The sequence below is a fragment of the Rhamphochromis longiceps genome, linkage group LG9 (assembly GCF_057381845.1).
Source record: "Rhamphochromis longiceps isolate RC_006_pf linkage group LG9, R_longiceps_female_GT1.1, whole genome shotgun sequence".
NCBI classification, from domain to species: domain Eukaryota; kingdom Metazoa; phylum Chordata; class Actinopteri; order Cichliformes; family Cichlidae; genus Rhamphochromis; species Rhamphochromis longiceps.
The window spans coordinates 871,991-889,907 of NC_140565.1; the positions used below are offsets into that span (position 1 = coordinate 871,991).

At 41.8% G+C, this 17,917-nt stretch overlaps 1 protein-coding gene across 1 annotated transcript in view; it reads right to left on the minus strand.

Moving 5' to 3' along the window:
- palmdb (palmdelphin b) overlaps window positions 1–17,917 on the minus strand; it is an 86,018-nt gene that overhangs the window by 63,108 nt on the left and 4,993 nt on the right. The window contains exon 2 of the mRNA XM_085417954.1: window positions 5,422–5,469. Within this exon, the coding sequence (XP_085274080.1) occupies window positions 5,422–5,466 (45 nt within the window). The 5' untranslated portion in view covers window positions 5,467–5,469. The remainder of the gene's footprint in view (window positions 1–5,421; window positions 5,470–17,917) is intronic.

Sequence of the window (17,917 nt, forward strand, 5' to 3'; positions counted from 1 at the left end):
GGATACAGCTGACAGAGGAGACAGAGCAACTAGAGAACACAGAGACATAAACCATAAGACAGAACTCAAAGAAACCAAAGACTAGAAATGATAAATAATATAATAAACTCAAAACCCTGGGTCAACGACCCAGGCATCCTAACAGAAGCATGTTTTTTAAAAGAACTATACCCCCAAATTGTCATCAATAATTTATAATCTATTGTTTAAAATTGACTAATCAATTTCCCTCCCAAAGGCTAAGTGGCAGCAAGATCTTTCCACCAGTCCAGATAAAAACATCTGGACACAAATATGCTTGAGCACCCTCAAAATGACTAAAAGCCCGACTTACAACTTAAACAATACAAAGTTCTCTACAGAACGTACTACACAGGACAAAGTTTTTCCAAATGGACCTTACACACTCAAAAAAAATCAGAATCCATATCAGAATATTTTATTAATCCATAAGGAAATTATGTGGTTATAGTAAGAACAGACTGAACTAAATCAATAATACAATAATATATACAATGAACCCAATTTTAAATATTCAAAATATTACAGAGATTAAATATATTTGATTGACATTTTACTCTAAAGTGTAAAACTTTATTTGCTATTTTCACTATGGAAGATGGGCAAAGGGTGTAACTGTTGCAGTGTGTTCTGTGCATTAGATGGAGGAGTTGTACAAAGAGATAATAGAGAGATAATACAGATACAGAGGGAATGATTTCCTGAGTCGCTTAATGATGCTTTTGGGTAATCTCAGCCTCTCACTGAGCGTGCTCCTGTGACTGGTCAGCACGTCATGGAGTGGGTGGGAGGGAGGTATGGTTCAGCATTGTCCTTATCTTGGACAACATCCACCTCTCAGACACCACCTTAAGGGAGTCCAGCTCCATCCCCACAACATTACTGGCCTTGTCGGTCAGTTTATTGAGTCTGTTGGCATCTGTGACCCTCAACCTGCTGCCCCAGCCTGAAACAGCATAGAGGATGGCACTGACCACAACAGACTCCTAGAAAATCCTGAGCATTGTCCTACAGTCAATGTTTTCTCTTTATAACATCAGAGGGTGAAGAGGAAAGTGAAGAGGACAGTCCCTTGTGGTGCCCCTGTGTTGCTGATCACCCTGTCAGACACACAATGTTGAAGACACACATATTGTGGTTTTCCTGTTAGCTAATCAACAATCCAGGACACCAAAGAAGCATCCACCTGCATCGCTGTCAACTTATCACCCAGGAGGGTCGGCCTGATGGTATTGAATGCACTGGAAAAGTAAAAAAACATGACCCTCACAGTGCTTGCCGGCTGGTCCAGATGGGTGAAGACTCGATTGAGCAGGTAGATGATGGCCTGCTCTGCTCAAAGGCAGGGCTGGTAAAGAAACTGAAGGGGAGCCTAATGTCACCTGATTATAGTTGGCAGATGGTCATGAAGACCATTCCAGGGTCTTCATGACGTGGAAAGTCAGTGGCACAGGCCTGTAATCCTGGGGGGAACTGGGATGTGGTGTCTTCGTACAGGGACGAGGCATGGCGTCTTCACAGCACTGGGACCCTCTGCAGACTCAGACTCAGCATGAACAGTTTATGAAAGACTCCACAAAGCTGGGAGGCACAAGCCTTGAGGATGCCGGGACTCACCGAATGTCTGTCTCTTTAAAAAACAACATTGGATGAATTTGTCTCTCTCTGGTCCTCACTGATGAACTCCATTACTTAGTGGGGGTGGTCGGCTCTAGTCTCGTTTCCCTGTATGCCCTTCAGGTGGATAAGGATGCTCTCTGGGACTCCCCGTGTCTGCCAGCCTCGTGGGAGCTGGACAGCAGTGGTTGCTGTTGGGTGGGTCTTGGTATACGAGTGCTTGTGGTGGCAGGTGCTGCCCCCCAGTCTTCTGGGCAAGGGTAGATGTGGGACCTGGGGCCCAGGTGCCCCGGGTCACCTGGTCTCTGGCTCCCTCCTTGTGCAGGGGTGGTCTAAACCCCAAGTCTTGGGACTCCTCTAAACACTCCAGTCTACTTTTTCTGGTGGGGGTGGTGGCTGCTGCCCTGGACTCGGTGGTGCTCTGGGGCATTGTCCTTGCAGGCCATAGGCCAACTTGTTCCTGCTCTGTGGTGGGATGTTGGGAATGGGGTGCCTACTGAGTCAGTCGTTTACTGGCTCTCTCCTTGCAAGGATAGTCCTTTACCTCCCGTTCATACATTATCACCGCTTCCCCCCTGGATGCTTCTGCCCCTCCCTGGGATGTGGGTGATTGTTGGTTCCGGGGTGCGTGGCTTGATGTTCAGGTGTGCTTGTTGGCCCATTCCCTTGGTGGCTAGGGGTGGCTTTGATCTTCTCAATGTTGAGGAAGGGGCAGCCAGATGCCAGGTGGTTCTTTGGCACCTGTTCTTGATTTGTACCAGGGTGGCAGTTTCTGGAAGGGTTGACTGCCTGTTGTCTCTGGTCTTCTGAGACACTCACCCTTTGACCGTGGGCACTGCATCTGTGGCCTCCCTCCTCCTGCTTGGATGGACACGCGGATGTCACCAAGACGTGTGGCCTCAGGTCATCAGTACTCTTGGGAGCTGAGGATGGCTGTGATTGTTGTCCTAATTCAGACTCCATCTGCCTCCAGGACCTGGGAGGACATTATTGCACCTTTCCACCCTCATTATCAAGTGCATTTGTTTTAAAGACACACACACCGAGACACTCACTCTCTGTCTCTCTCTTTCTGTCACATTCATACTCACACTACTAGAAGACTGTTGATTTATGTATCTGTGTATTTTCTCATTTTTGTATGTTGATGCTTTAAAGGTGCAGCAGTTGGCGATACATTTTTCATTTCTATCTGTACTCTTTCTTGTTATTATAATTCCAGCATTAATCCTGTTGGAATTAAAATAATGGAAAAAATAATCTGTTTATTATTAATCAATATTACCTTATTATTATGACTTTGGTACCTAAGTCAGAATATAAAAATCCTAATGCACAGATAATATAAACATTGTTAACAATTTGTAACCCACTATCAGTGAAATCAACGACACTATTACTAATTGACTTCACCTCATGGGCATAGGTTACATTATTGTGCTCGGTTTCTGGGCTTAAATTTCAGTGTAACATTACTCAGTTAATTGTTTATTGCTAATTTAATTAATTGGTAATTGTTAATTAACAGTGTTAATATAAGATAATTACTTGGCTTTAAATAATCCTGAAATGGTTTCCACAGCATTCCCTTCTTGTTTCCAACTTATGGCCCAACTTTAAATATTGAGCTGTAAAAGGCTCCCAAAGATTCATTGATTAAAAAGAGAGTACTTCAGATGTTTGATTGACTGATTTGGTATCCATCAGAGGGACTATGCGATCTACACAGTGAACCTGTGGGTTTTTGTCTGTTACAGAAGAAGGACCATGCTATTTGAAACTGTGGCCCCAACATGACTAGCTATAGTCACATTAACCTCCTAAGACCCGAACTCTTCCACTGCATGCATTTTTAATTTCTCTTTGATATTTGGGCATATTGGGGCCCAATGAATGTAAAAACAAAGAATTACCAGATTTTTTTTTTTTACCTTATTTTTGTTTTTAAGAAAAATAAGAGCCACACATCAGGATATTCGTTTAACATTTTGATAGAATAGTAGCAGCATAATGTCCTTGTAAGTGGATATCAGGCCCTTGTAGAGAAAAATTTAGTATTTTGGTTTAAATAACCCAAAATGTGATGTTCACATATGTGGACGCCAGGTCCTAGGAGGTTAAAGTTCATTAAAGTTCCATGAAACATGTTAAGCTGAAACTGATAACATAATAACAAATATAGTAAAACTCCAAGTTAGATATTGTAAAAAGTGGAAGCCCCTGTGGATGAACAATAAAGCCAACACAGAAGTGCCAGAACTACTCCAGTTATACTAGCTGCCAATTAAAGCTGGCTCCAAAAGTCCCCTCGATTGTTTCACTTCAGCCAATAAATTAACATGTTCACAGCCTAGCACTACAAAAGTTTTGGCCTGGACTCCATCTTCTCCTTCATTACAACTGTTTTTATAACTCACCTGAATGTTGGAAGAGCTACAAGTTACCAGGGACACCATCGCTTTGACTGACAGGTGTGCCAACAGAGGCAGCCTCTCACCTGTGCTTGTGCTACTGATGCCATATTTAATAGAATTAACCAAGAAACAATATGGGCTGCTGTTTCGTACATTAAGTCTGTGCTCTAGTTTTAGTGAGTGCTGGTAAGTATTCACTGAACCTTATGTCATCATCAGTTAGTGCTTTATGTTAATATCTTTCTGCCTCAGATGAAAGCGATGCAGCCTCTCTGCACATTGACAGGCGAGTTGACTTGCACAGCTACAACTCTTTTCTGGCTGGATTTTCTCTCTACGCCATCTTGTAAATACACACCCACATGTTTTATTTTCAGGCTGTGCTTTGGTAACAACTCTTAGTTCTGCATCCTGACATCCTGCTAAAGTAAAGTATCACAGCTCTGAATTACAAGAATGCAGAGATTTACACAATGAGAAACATCTACTGATACACAGGTATTTTGCTGACATATATATATGATGGCATCAAAGAGTGTGACTATGAGCTCTTTACCATGATGGCCTGGAGCCTCTACTTGACGTCGGGGTCACCAGGATTCAACTGACATTTTTAAAACATGCACCTATGGAATGAATGTGAAGTGCCAGGCGACTTCCTTCTTTAATCATCGCATTCACAAGATGTTCAGAAACCCTGGAACCTTGACCTTGGACATAGACATGAAGGTAACCAGGATTCAAACTCATCTGAATCTTTTAGTAGATGCACCTACGGCATGAATTTCAAAATCCTACATCGCCTATTTCTCAAGTTGTTCATTTGTGTTTGGTAAAAACTAAAGACAAATTCCACTACAGTCATTCATTGTAAAATATAATTTTCACATTTCAGAAGCTAATATGAACTTTCAGCAGGACAAAAACAAGACAAAACAGTTACTCAGACTCTAAAGCTAAGTGTGATTATAAGCTGCCCATTTTATTACAGTTCCATAAGCGTCTGTTGTATTAAAATGTGAACTTATGTTATGAAGATGGACCTACTGTTCACACTGTTTCTAGCCTAAAGCTACCAGTGGAATTACTTCCTTGTTTGTTTTACTAAATCATAAAGACGCACTCACCTGACGTCACTAACTAACTCATGTGGACACAAATCAGATCATTCCGATGACAGACTTCCAGCTCTGCCCCTCTAGATATGATGGTCAACTTTAGTGCTATCTTTGCCATCTACACAAATGGATTAGAACCCATCACCACCAAATTTTTAAAAATGAAGTTTACTTCAAGTCAGTATGTAACACAGATTATTTGGAAACTGGCTTTTTACTTAAACTACAGAGACTGTAGGACTGCTGTTTACCATGATGGCCTGGAGCCTCTCCTTCAGCAGGTCGGCCTCCTCCATGTCCTACGTGAGAGACAAAGCATGTGACAGTTAATCAGCTGCAACTGTGGAGCCACACAGGAACACAGCAAATTAAAGAAGTTAGAAGCCATCACGAATCACTGTGATTACCCACTCTACAACATCTTTATGGAACATTCTCTCTCCGTCATACAACAGAGACACAGAAAATCAATCACACCCATAGACTTTTTAATTCTTATACAAACAGCAGATGAGCTATGTCAGAGACAGGAAGTTCCCTTTGGGATGTTCTTCTGATATGTAACTGCTTATTGTTGAAGGGCTCATAATTCTGTGTTCTATGTTCCCAGATTTTACTCTTTGATGCTCATTTGTGTAAATAATTACAAGAATACATAATCCGTATGGCACTTTGGTCAGCAAAACCTGTGCTTTAAAAATACATTTTACTGACTTGTATTAGTAGATCTAAATCATTCATCCATCACACAGCATTGTCAAACAGAGTATTCTACCTCTTTATATTGATAATGATTTCTTTTTAGCTTTTATTTGATCAATCATCATCATAAACATCAAGAATATATTTTGCTATCGTGGGTTTAGCTTTAAAACATGAAGTGAATAATAGCACATCATACATCATTTCACCAGTGTTGGGAAGGTTACTTTTAAAATGTATTCCACTACAGATTACAGATTACATGCCCCAAAATATAATTTGTACTGTATTCCGTTACGTTACTCAATCAGAGTAACGTATTCTGAATACTTTGGATTACTTAATATATTATCATGCTTTTTACAACTACATGAATGTACTACTGCTGTGTGATTTATTACTATTACTGAAGGTTACTCTCCACACCAACACCAACTAGATGTTTAAATCATAATATAAATGAGTAACAGTAGGTGGACATTAGGTAAGGCTGCACTTTCTGCAGCGATCTCGTGTAGAAAACTATTCCGCGCGTATATAAAACAGGTCCGCGGCCCCAAACCGCAGTAAAGGGACCTCTGGCTAATATGTCGGGTTCGTGTCCATTTTCCCTGCAACACGGATTACACTACCCATCAGGCTACATTCTTTAAAGCTATGCCTGTAACACTCTGCCTGTTGCCTTCATATTAAATAATTTTTTTAATAATTTTTAAAGATATTTCATCATGTCATTATGCAGGCCACAAGTAGAGGTGACATGGGCCGCGAGATTGAGACACAGGCATTAGAGCCTCTTAACATCCTAAGACCTGGCGTCCACATATGTGGACATCATATTTTGGGTTGTCCAAACCACAATACTAAATTTTGCTCAATAAGTGCCTGATATCTCTTACAAGGACATTATACTGCCACAAAACAAATGTCCTCATATGTGTATATCCAGGCCCTTGTAGAGCAAAATCAGGTAAAAAGATCATTCTTTGTTTTTGCATTCATCAGGTCCCAGTCAGTCCAAAGAGAAATTAAAAATGCATTCCATGAAAGAGTTCGGGTCTCAGGAGGTTAATGCGTGTTTTGTTTGGGTTTCCACCGGTGTGGAATTACCAAATTACCAAAAACAGAGAGGGGACAGCCTAACATGTGAAATAGGAAAAGACCGCCATGTAATCCATTTATTTCAACAAAGTAACTGTATTTTGAATACCACCTTTTTAAACAGTAACTGTAACGGAATACATCCATCCATCCATCCATCCATCCATCTTCATCCGCTTTATCCGAGGCCGGGTCGCCTCCTCCCGGTGGGACATGCCTGGAACACCTCACCCAGGAGGCGCCCAGGGGGCATCCTTGTCAGATGCCCGAACCACCTCAGCTGGCTCCTTTCGATGTGGAGCAGCAGCGGCTCTACTCTGAGCCCCTCCCGGATGGCCGAACTTCTCACCCTATCTCTAAGGGAGAGGCCAGCCACCCTTCGGAGGAAGCTCATTTCTGCCGCTTGTATCCGCGATCTCGTTCTTTCGGTCACTACCCACAGCTCGTGGCCATAGGTGAGGGTAGGGACGTAGATCGACTGGTAAATTGAGAGCTTTGCTTTTACACTCAGCTCCCTCTTCACCACGACGGACCGCATTACTGCAGCTGCAGCCCCAATCCGTCTGTCGATCTCCGGCTCCCTTCTCCCATCACTCGCGAACAGGACCCCGAGATACTTGAACTCCTCCACTTGGGGCAGGAACTCATCCCCGACCCGGAGTGGGCACTCCACCCTTTTCCGGCTGAGAACCATGGCCTCAGATTTGGAGGTGCTGGTCCTCATTCCCGCTGCTTCACACTCGGCTGCGAACCGTTCCAGTGCGAGCTGGAGGCCCTCACCCGATGAAGCCAACAGAACCACATCATCTGCAAAAATCAGAGATGAGATTCTGAGGCCACCAAAGCGAAAGCCCTCCGCCACTTGGCTGCGCCTAGAAATCCTGTCCATAAAAATTATGAACATAACCGGTGACAAAGGGCAGCCCTGGCGGAGCCCATCACCCACCGGGAACGAGTCCAATAATGTTTAATATTTAGTATTTACTGTTATATTCACATAGATCATCACGATGATGTTGTTTATTCTATTGTTCTTTTTTCTGCTTGTTTTCTCTTTTTTCTTTCTCAACAGGTGATCCAGGTGATTGATATTTGTATTTTTTGTCTGTTTGTTTTGTTTGTTTTTGTTTTTTGCCCTTTAGCACCATTCCTCTTCCCCGCTGTTTTTCTTTCCCTCTTTCTTTCTCCCTTTTCTTTCCCCCAGTCATGTCTGTCCTGTGTGTAGCAAGTGAAAATAAAATAAATTAAACAATAAAAGCAAAAGTGAATCAGATAGACCAATACGGCAAACCTACATAAACCTACAATCTACAGTCTCTATGATAATGAGGACAGAAATATCATCTTTCCACAACAACACAGATGTAAACCAAACCAAAAAGGCTTTAAATTGATTTCCACAGTGGTTCTACTTTAGAAATATGAGCAGGTAGAAAGGTTGCTCCAAGCCTGACTGCACTTGTTACCTGTTGAAGATCAGACTTTGGTTCCTGGTCAGTGGTGGGCATGCACTGGGTGTGTTTGGTGATAACCTCTCATCTTTTATTTTAACTGATGAAGCTATAGTATATGAAAGTACCATGTGGCTTCACTGTGTCGCTTTACACTATGAAATTAGATCTGGGGCTACACACTTTTTGATGAAAGTGATGATCTTCGTCTTCACCTGCAGTCCATGTTCTGTATCACTTCATGCTTGTTTCCTGATGAGAGCAGCTAAGATGTTTTTGTTTTTCTTTGTTGGGCTTTTGTTTGCTACCTTTCCACTGCATTCTTGAACACACTGTAACATATAGATAGGCCTTAGTTTAGATGAGCTCACACAAAATACTTACAAACGGGGAGCCTCATGAATTAATGATGAATTTCAAAACAAAATAAGTATTTGAAACCCAGATAACAAACAAACTGTCTCATACCTTTACCATTATATGTACTGATGTGTGTAAAATTCTATATAAATGATTTTCTAATGATTAACATCAGACTTCAACTTGGAAGAATTTATTTATGTCTGTGGGGTAGATATGAGGACAGTCATACAACAGTTAATTTGATATGTCCTGTGATGATAAAGTGCTAAACATTGTCCATCTGCAGGGCCAACGACCCCTACACAGGAAGTCTGATAAAAAGGTCCCAATCTCTGATCCTATCAGTCTCACCCAGTGGGTAATGCAGAATTCAGCTGGAGCTGATGTGGGTGAGGGGACTGAGCTGGACTTGATGTCCTGGTGTCTTCCCTGATTGAGCTGATATAGAGAAACCTGAGCAGCCTTACAGGTCAGATTGTGTCAGTCCCAGCTGTTATGTCAGCTCCCCTCTCAGTCATGGATGGCACTTGTTAATCTGGGTTGGTTTTAGAAGCCTGGACCCAATCTACTGTTACTTTAAAAGGCTGGAGAAACCTGTGAGGGCCATTTACACTAAAATAATTAAAAACTCACACTTTTTACCCCTTTGTGAAACCTTTGTCCTCGATTTAGACTTTAATTGTGGGAGATTTTATTAAAGTAAATTTGCAGGAGCAAAGCAAAAGCAGAAATAAAAATAATATGTATCACAAAATAATAGCCATATCCCATCAGTCATCCTTATCTATTTAACCTACTGTGGAGTAGGGAGACGTTGGAAGGGACACAGGTACATCTAGCAATGAAGATGTGGTCCGTCTCATTGCTTTGAGCTACTGGAAACACTCCAACATGGCAGTGATGAGCGAAGATAGAGCCACGTCCACTTTACAAGTCTACAGTTTCGATCGTGGTCTGCTCCTTCTCAGCATCTCTGCTGGAATTTCCAAAGGTGGACTTCTGAGATCTGTACTGATCTCACAGGAACAGGCCCAGAACATCTCCAGACATTCCAGTTTATACTTTGCTCACTTGTCCCACCTCCCTCTCTCTGGGATCTAGTGTTTACATACAGATCCAGCGCTCTTCAGCCACAACGTTTCATTCTCTATTTCTTTCTTTTAAAATGGAAAATTCTGTTATATTTAAACATTCGGTTACGTAATAATAAGCTTCATTCAGTTTAGATTTCATTACCACGTTCACTTTAGCACAATCTGTCTTAATCCAAATACTTTTCACCTTAAACTCTGTGTTTGTCAGTCACAGTTTACTCAATACAATCTGCTTTCTTACTAAATCAAACACTTTAAAAGTCAGACATTCACAGATCTATGTCCTGTGTGTGCGCTCTCACACACACACACTCATATCTCTCAAGGTCATTTCTACACCAGTTTTCAGTGAGGTCTTTCAAATCATTATTGTCTTACACTAAACTTAAACATATTTATATTTAACTGATCATGTTCTGACCGGCATTTAATATAATTAACTATCAGCAAAATCAAATAATAATAATCTGTGTTTACTCATTATTGTTCACAATCATGGAAAGACGATGACAGATCACCGACACAGATCTTATTTTCTCAAACCCAGACATGGCTATAAAAGGCTGATGGTGGATCATGTCCACACACAAAATCTGGACTTTAGAATAGACATTTCCAATACTCAGACTACATTTCTCTGTTAACGTACTAAAAAGAATTATATTTTTAATTGATCTTTTATTATGATCCTTGGGGGTTTCCTCCAAATCTGGACTTGGTCATGCCTGAGCTTCTGGACAGTGTGAGGTTCAGCCTGGTGTAACGTCTGTTGTGGACGTTTTCCATTAAATAAAGCCTGCAGACAAGCGGTGAGCAGTAGCTAACATTCTTTAATCAAGACACAAAGAACCCTTCTCTCATCCCAACCGGTTGCAGCAGATGGCCCCGCCCCTCCCTGAGCCTGGTTCTGCCGGAGGTTTCTTCCCGTTAAAAGGGAGTTTTTCCTTCCCACTGTTGCCAAAGTGCTTGCTCATAGGGGGTCATGTGATTGTTGGGTTTTTCTCTGCATCTATGAAGCGCCTTGAGGCGACTTTTGTTGTGATTTGGCGCTATATAAATAAAATTGAATTGAAATTGAATTGAAAGAACAGAAAAACCAAGCTTGGTGGAGAGCCTGCATGATCGTGGGGCAGACAGTCAGCAGAGTCTGAGCCCAGCATGGCTCTCAGTGAAATACCTTCTCCAGGAACAAAAGGCAGTACACAGCTGTTTCACACCTTAAGGTTCACACTCCCTTGCTGCCTCCCAGAGTCCTCAAAGAGACAAAAGATTCTTCCTGTGGAGTCGTCTGCTTCTCCCAACTTCCTTACCAGACCCCCACGTCTGTCTAACTGTATGAGTGTGAGACATGTGAAAATCCAGTGGCACCAAGGCATCATACAATAAAATAATGTGAATAATACATAAATAAAAGAAATTCCTATACACTTCCCAGAGGTGTTCTACTGAATTTAGGTCAGCCAGGCATGACAGTTAATGGTATCAATTGTTTCATCCTCCAGGAGCTGCCTGCATACAGGCACGTGAGGCTGGGCATTGTCATGTGTGGGGAGGAATTCAGGACCCACTGAACCATCATCGGGTCTTGATATGCCTCCCCAGACCATCATCGTTCTGCCACCAGACCCTTTCATGTCTATCAAGTGTTCTCCAGGTTCTCCTGCGCTTATCACGTATTCTATCACAAATGTAAATGGACTGATTCTTATAGAGCGCTTTTCTACTCTCCCAGAGTACTCAAAGCGCTCTATAAAGCATTCACAAGCACTTTCTCTATACTTAGTGCTGTCTAACTACATTCACACACAAACACATCAGAGAGCAACTTGGGGTTAGTATCTTGCCCAAGGATACTTGACATGCTGGAGGAGCCAGAGATTGAACCACCAACCTTCCAATCAGTAGGTGACCTGCTCTACCCCCGAGCTACAGCCACCCCTACAAGCAGCTGAGCATGTCAGGTCCTCAGGCCATCCTCATAAAACGTTTTTTTACCTGGAACCCCAGCCAAGTAGGTCATAAAAAAAGAACCTGGTTCCAGGTACTACCACCTAATGAAAAACCCTAAAACACAAGATGAGCTAAGCCAAGTAGGTACTAGTGGAAGAGACAACAACCAAAACTTCTTACACCAGAGATGAGCTCCTGAACATCAGGGCTTCAAGTCCTGAGGACTTGAGGAGGTTTCTGTTTTTACATAAACAGTGGTGTAATGATGGTGTTATTTAAATAACTATTCAAACTGTGCTCCTCATCTGGAATCTTTAGTCATTTACTGCAAACCTTTTTACTCCCTACATGAGTTTACTTCATTCAGTGTGGTAGGTGTGTATATTCCACCACAGGCCAACATACAGGAGGCCTGGGAGACAAAGCCAGACACCTTAGTCATTGTCCTTGGTGATTTTAACCAAAGAAACCTCAGTCAGAAGCTCCCTAAATGCATACACGTTATTCAATGCCCAACCAGACAACTCTACTGTTACACCACAGTAAGCAATGCCTACCATGCAGTCCTTCATGCTGCATTAGGAATCTCATGGTTTACTTGATCCCTTCATACTGGTAGAAACTACAACTCTCTAAACGTGTACTGAAGACATGTAGGTAGCGCACTAATGATGCAGGCATGTCCGGCTTGCACTGACATGGAGGTTTTCAGGACTGCTACCAACAGTTTGGAAGAGTATACAGATGTTGTGACATCATACATCAGCTTCTGTGAGGACAGCTGCGTATAATGACGCACCAGGGTGAGCTATATTAATGACAAGACCTTGTTCACACCTAAGCTATGGAGGCTTAGCTGTGAGGAGGCTGGAAAAGGAAGAAGTGTTTTGGCATGGGCACAGAGATTGTTTCACCCCTTCAGAAGTTTCTTGATCTCTCAGGATACTTTTCTCCATACTTGAAAGAGATGGAAAAAAGAGACAGAACACCTGCAAACACCATCAACATTGCGTGCAGCAGCAACCACAGCCTCCCAGACACTGTTCAGAGAGGTGTACTGTTTTCCCTCCTTGTAAATCTCACATTTGATGATGGACCACAGGTTCTCAATGGGGTTCAGATCAGGTGAACAAGGAGGCCATGTCATTAGTTTTCCTTCTTTTATACCCTTTCTTGCAGCCACGCTGTGGAGTACTTGGACGCGTGTGATGGAGCATTGTCCTGCATGAAAATCATGTTTTTCTTGAAGGATACAGACTTCTTCCTGTACCACTGCTTGAAGAAGGTGTCTTCCAGAAACTGGCAGTAGGACTGGGAGTTGAGCTTGACTCCATCCTCAACCCGAAAAGGCCCCACAAGCTCATCTTTGATGATACCAGCCCAAACCAGTACTCCACCTCCACCTTGCTGGCGTCTGAGTGGGACTGGAGCTCTCTGCCCTTTACCAATCCAGCCACGGGCCCATCCATCTGGCCCATCAAGACTCACTCTCATTTCATCAGTCCATAAAACCTTAGAAAAACCAGTCTTGAGATATTTCTTGGCCCAGTCTTGACGTTTCAGCTTGTGTGTCTTGTTCAGTGGTGGTCGTCTTTCAGCCTTTCTTACCTTGGCCATGTCTCTGAGTATTGCACACCTTGTGCTTTTGGGCACTCCAGTGATGTTGCAGCTCTGAAATATGGCCAAACTGGTGGCAAGTGGCATCTTGGCAGCTGCACGCTTGACTTTTCTCTGTTCATGGGCAGTTATTTTGCGCCTTGGTTTTTCCACACGCTTCTTGCGACCCTGTTGACTATTTTGAATGAAACGCTTGATTGTTCGATGATCACGCTTCAGAAGCTTTGCAATTTTGAGACTGCTGCATCCCTCTGCAAGATATCTCACTATTTTTGACTTTTCTGAGCCTGTCAAGTCCTTCTTTTGACCCATTTTGCCAAAGGAAAGGACGTTGCCTAATAATTATGCACACCTGATATAGGGTGTTGATGTCATTAGACCACACTCCTTCTCATTACAGAGATGCACATCACCTAATATGCTTAATTGGTAGTAGGCTTTCGAGCCTATACAGCTTGGAGTAAGACAACATGCATGAAGAGGATGATGTGGACAAAATACTAATTTGCCTAATAATTCTGCACTCCCTGTATAAAAATCAGTTCATTTACCACTTATCTGGTTAGGGCCAAGCACAATAACCTTAGTTTTATCTGATTTTAGAAGCAGTAAATTCGGTAATTAGAGGGGTGTTATCTGGCTTCATAGTTGGGTGTCATCTGCACAGCAGTGAAAATGTATGCTATGCCTTTTGATGATGCTGCCTAAGGGAAGCATGTATAATGTACACAGAATTGGTCCTAGCACTGAACCCTGTGGAATTCCATAATGAACCTCAGCGTGTGAAGAAGACTCTCCATTTACATCTCATGTGTCAAACCCAAGGCCCGCGGGCCACATCCGGCCCAGCGTACATTTCTATCAGGCCCGCAAGATCATTTTATAGAGATTTATTGTTATTGTTATGCATGGCCTGGCGATATGAGGTGCTAATAACACACAAACTACAGATCCAATAATGAAGCGCTGCAGCCTCCTTGCCAAACGCTAGGCTACCTGGGAACATTCCTGCCTCAATCAAGTCAAACTTCTGTGTTTGCCAAGCTAACCCCTCACAATGGCGAAGAGAAAAGTTGATTCCTAAAGCAGAGCCTTTCAGCGCCCGGTGGGAGGATGAATATATGTTTACGTCTACGCGATGTCATGTCTCCAGACAAAACGCAGATTTTGGTAAATGTGAGCCTGAGCAGAAATACGACTGCTCATCGGGTTTGTGAGGATGCCACTGATTTAAGAACACAGTTGTGTGAAAGAAGCAAAGACTTTATTGCATACTCTCTTGTTGTGGATGAAAGTACAGTTGAGGCCAAAATTATTAGCCCCCGTTATGAAATCAGAGAATACACCTGATTTAAGTGTGAAAATGACCATTAACAACAAGTCTGTGTTTTGTGTAGTGTATCTGTTCCCAAAATAACAATGTCCACTAAGTTTAATTAGGATATTTTATTGATACACCAAGCTGAAACAAGAAAGGGCAAAAATGAGACATCCAAAATTATTAGCCCCATGGCCATTAATAGTCAATACTGTACACTTTCTGAGCCACAACTGACAACAATCTCTTAGAGTAGCTCTTTACTAGGTTGGCACAGGTCTCCTGAGGGATTCTGGCCCATTCCTCCATTGCAAATTGTTCTAGCTAGTCCAAATTGAATGTTTTCCAAGCATGGACATTCACTTTGAGCACTCGCCACAGATTCTCAATAGGATTGAGGTCTGGGCTCTGTGCAGTCCACTCTGGGATCATGCTTTTGGTATCCTTGAGGAACTGTTGGACTAATTTTGATGTATGCTTTGGGTCATTGTCTTGTTGGAAGACCCAGCGACGACCTAAGCCTAGATTATTTCTGCATATTCTCCTTCAAAATGTCAACATAATTTCTTTTTTCATGATGTCATGCAATGAAACAAGGCTCCCTGTGCCTGAGGCTCCAAAACAGCCTCGCAGCATGATGTTCCCAACTGTGTTCCTGGGCTTGAAGGCCTGTGCCTTTCTTCACCAAACATAAACAACAACTATGTGCTGAAACTGTTCCAGTTTATTCTCATCGGATCAAAGCACAGACTTCCAAAATTCATGTTTACCTTTCCAATGTTCATGGGCAAACCTCATTTGGGCTGTGATGTGCTGCTCTTTGAGTAGAGGGGTTCTTCTGGGACGATACCCCTGAAGTCCACCACGATGAAGAGCAGTCACAACTGTGGTCCTTGAAACATCAACTCCAGATGCCCGCGGTTCCTTGCAGACATCTGTGACTATTTTCCTCTCCAGAGTTCTTGAAATCTTGTGCTTACGGCCACGGCCAGGTGTGCTTCTTACAGAATTCGTCTCCTTGTACTTGGCAATGATGCAACATACAGCATTTCTAGACACTGTGAATTACTTGGAAATGGCAATGTAGCCTTGCCCCTTATCATGAGCCTCTACTATCTTTTTTCTGAACTCCAGAATTATTTATTTTGTTTTTGGCAATGGTCAGTAACACTAGTTCCTCTCATGTGTTCAGGTGTCCTGTTCTTTGCACCCTTTTTATGCAATTGAATCTTGTTAGGAAGTCAATTGACTGCACAGATGTGATTTCAAAGCTGATTGGTTAATTACTCTCAGTGTTTTGAAAGCAAATAGGGCTAATATTTTTGACCACCCCATTTTTTATTATATTTGATATAAAGCAAGCCTAAAAATGTATTTTATATTACAAATTTTCCAAAAGCTACTAATAGCACTGGTGAATGTTTGATTATATCAAGTTTCATCAATGCTGTAAACATTGGGCAGAAGTTTAGGAAAATGTTCCAAAATTCCTGGGAGGGATAACATTTTTGAAAACGTATGTCAAAGTGTAACTACCAGTGAAATAAGTGCACTAGTCAGCAGGATGTGATTAAAGATGCAGGAGGAGGACTGTACTGGCGAGTTAACAGCATATCACTGCATCACACACCAGGAAACGCTGTGTGGTAAAGTCATAAAATGGAGCATGTAATGATCACCGTAACGCAAACTGTAAACTAAAGGTTTAAATCACCACCAATTTCAGTCTTTTTTGTGGAAAATAGATTCAGAGTTTGCCGACATTCCTCATCATACAGAGGTCCGTTGGCTGAGTTGGGGAAAAGTTCTCAACAGAGTTTTTGAGCTCAGCAAGGAAACCTGTCAGTTCATGGACATGTATGATGCGGTGAAGGCATTTCAAGTGAAGCTGCTCTTATGGGAGTCACAAATGCACCAGTGCAACTTGCCTCACTTTCCCTGTTGCCAAGTAATGTTGAACCAAGTCGGCGCAACAGTGTTCCCAAATGCGCACTTTGCAGGTAAACTGAGCGCACTGCACACCAAACCTAAACGAACTTGTTGACAAACAAAAATGCCAAGCATCCAGCTCTGACAAAATGGCATAAGAGCAAAGAAAACTGAATGTTATGATTTGTTGTTATTTTAACTTTTGCTGAAAAGCAGAAATTTTATTTATATTTTTGGGGGTGGTTTTGCATCTTGTTCATATTTTGAATTTTGTATAATTTTCACAGGAGATATTTTTATGAAGAGCAAAATATGTTAAGTTTATTTTATTTTTTATAAAATGGCATAATAGCAACAAAATCTCATTGTTTTGATTTGTTTGTATTTTAGCATTTACTTAAAAGTAAAATTTTCATTTATTTTTTCTGGGGTTATAGCAGGATGTTCATATTTCTAACTTGCATAATTTTGACAGGATATATTTTTATGGAGAGCAAAATATTTAAAGTTAAAGTTTATTTTCTCTAAGTTTATTTAATCTGGAATAATATTCCTGTCTGCTTTTATTCATATTTATGTTTAAAAAACATTGTTTTAGTGTTCAATAAATGTTTATCTTGTTTGGCCCGCGACCTAAAGTCTGCCTTGAGTTTTGGCCCCCTGTGCAATTGAGTTTGACACCCCTGATTTACATGCACAAACTGGAGTCTATTAGATAGATATGATACAAACCACTGCAGCACAGTACCTGTAATACCTACAGCATGTTCTAATCGCTCTAATAGGATATTATGGTCGACAGTATCGAACGCTGCACTGAGGTCTAGCAGGACAAGCACAGAGATGACTCCACTGTCAGAGGCCATAAGAAGATCATTTGTAACCTTCACTAAAGCTGTTTCTGTGCTGTGATGAGCTCTGAAACCTGACTGAAACTCTTCAAATAAGCCTCTGCAGATGATCTGTTAGCTGTTTGACAACTACTCTTTCAAGGATGTTTGATATAAAGGAAGGTTGGAGATTGGCCTATAATTAGCTAAGACTGCTGGGTCTAGAGATGCTTTTTGAGTAAAGGTTTAACTACAGCCAGCTTGAAGGCCTGTGGTGCATAGCTGATTATTAGAGATAGGTTGATCATATTTAAGATCGAAGAATTAATTAATGGTAGGACTTAATTAAAGATCAAAAATAAAATATTGTACCACGTAGAGGCTAAGCCTAC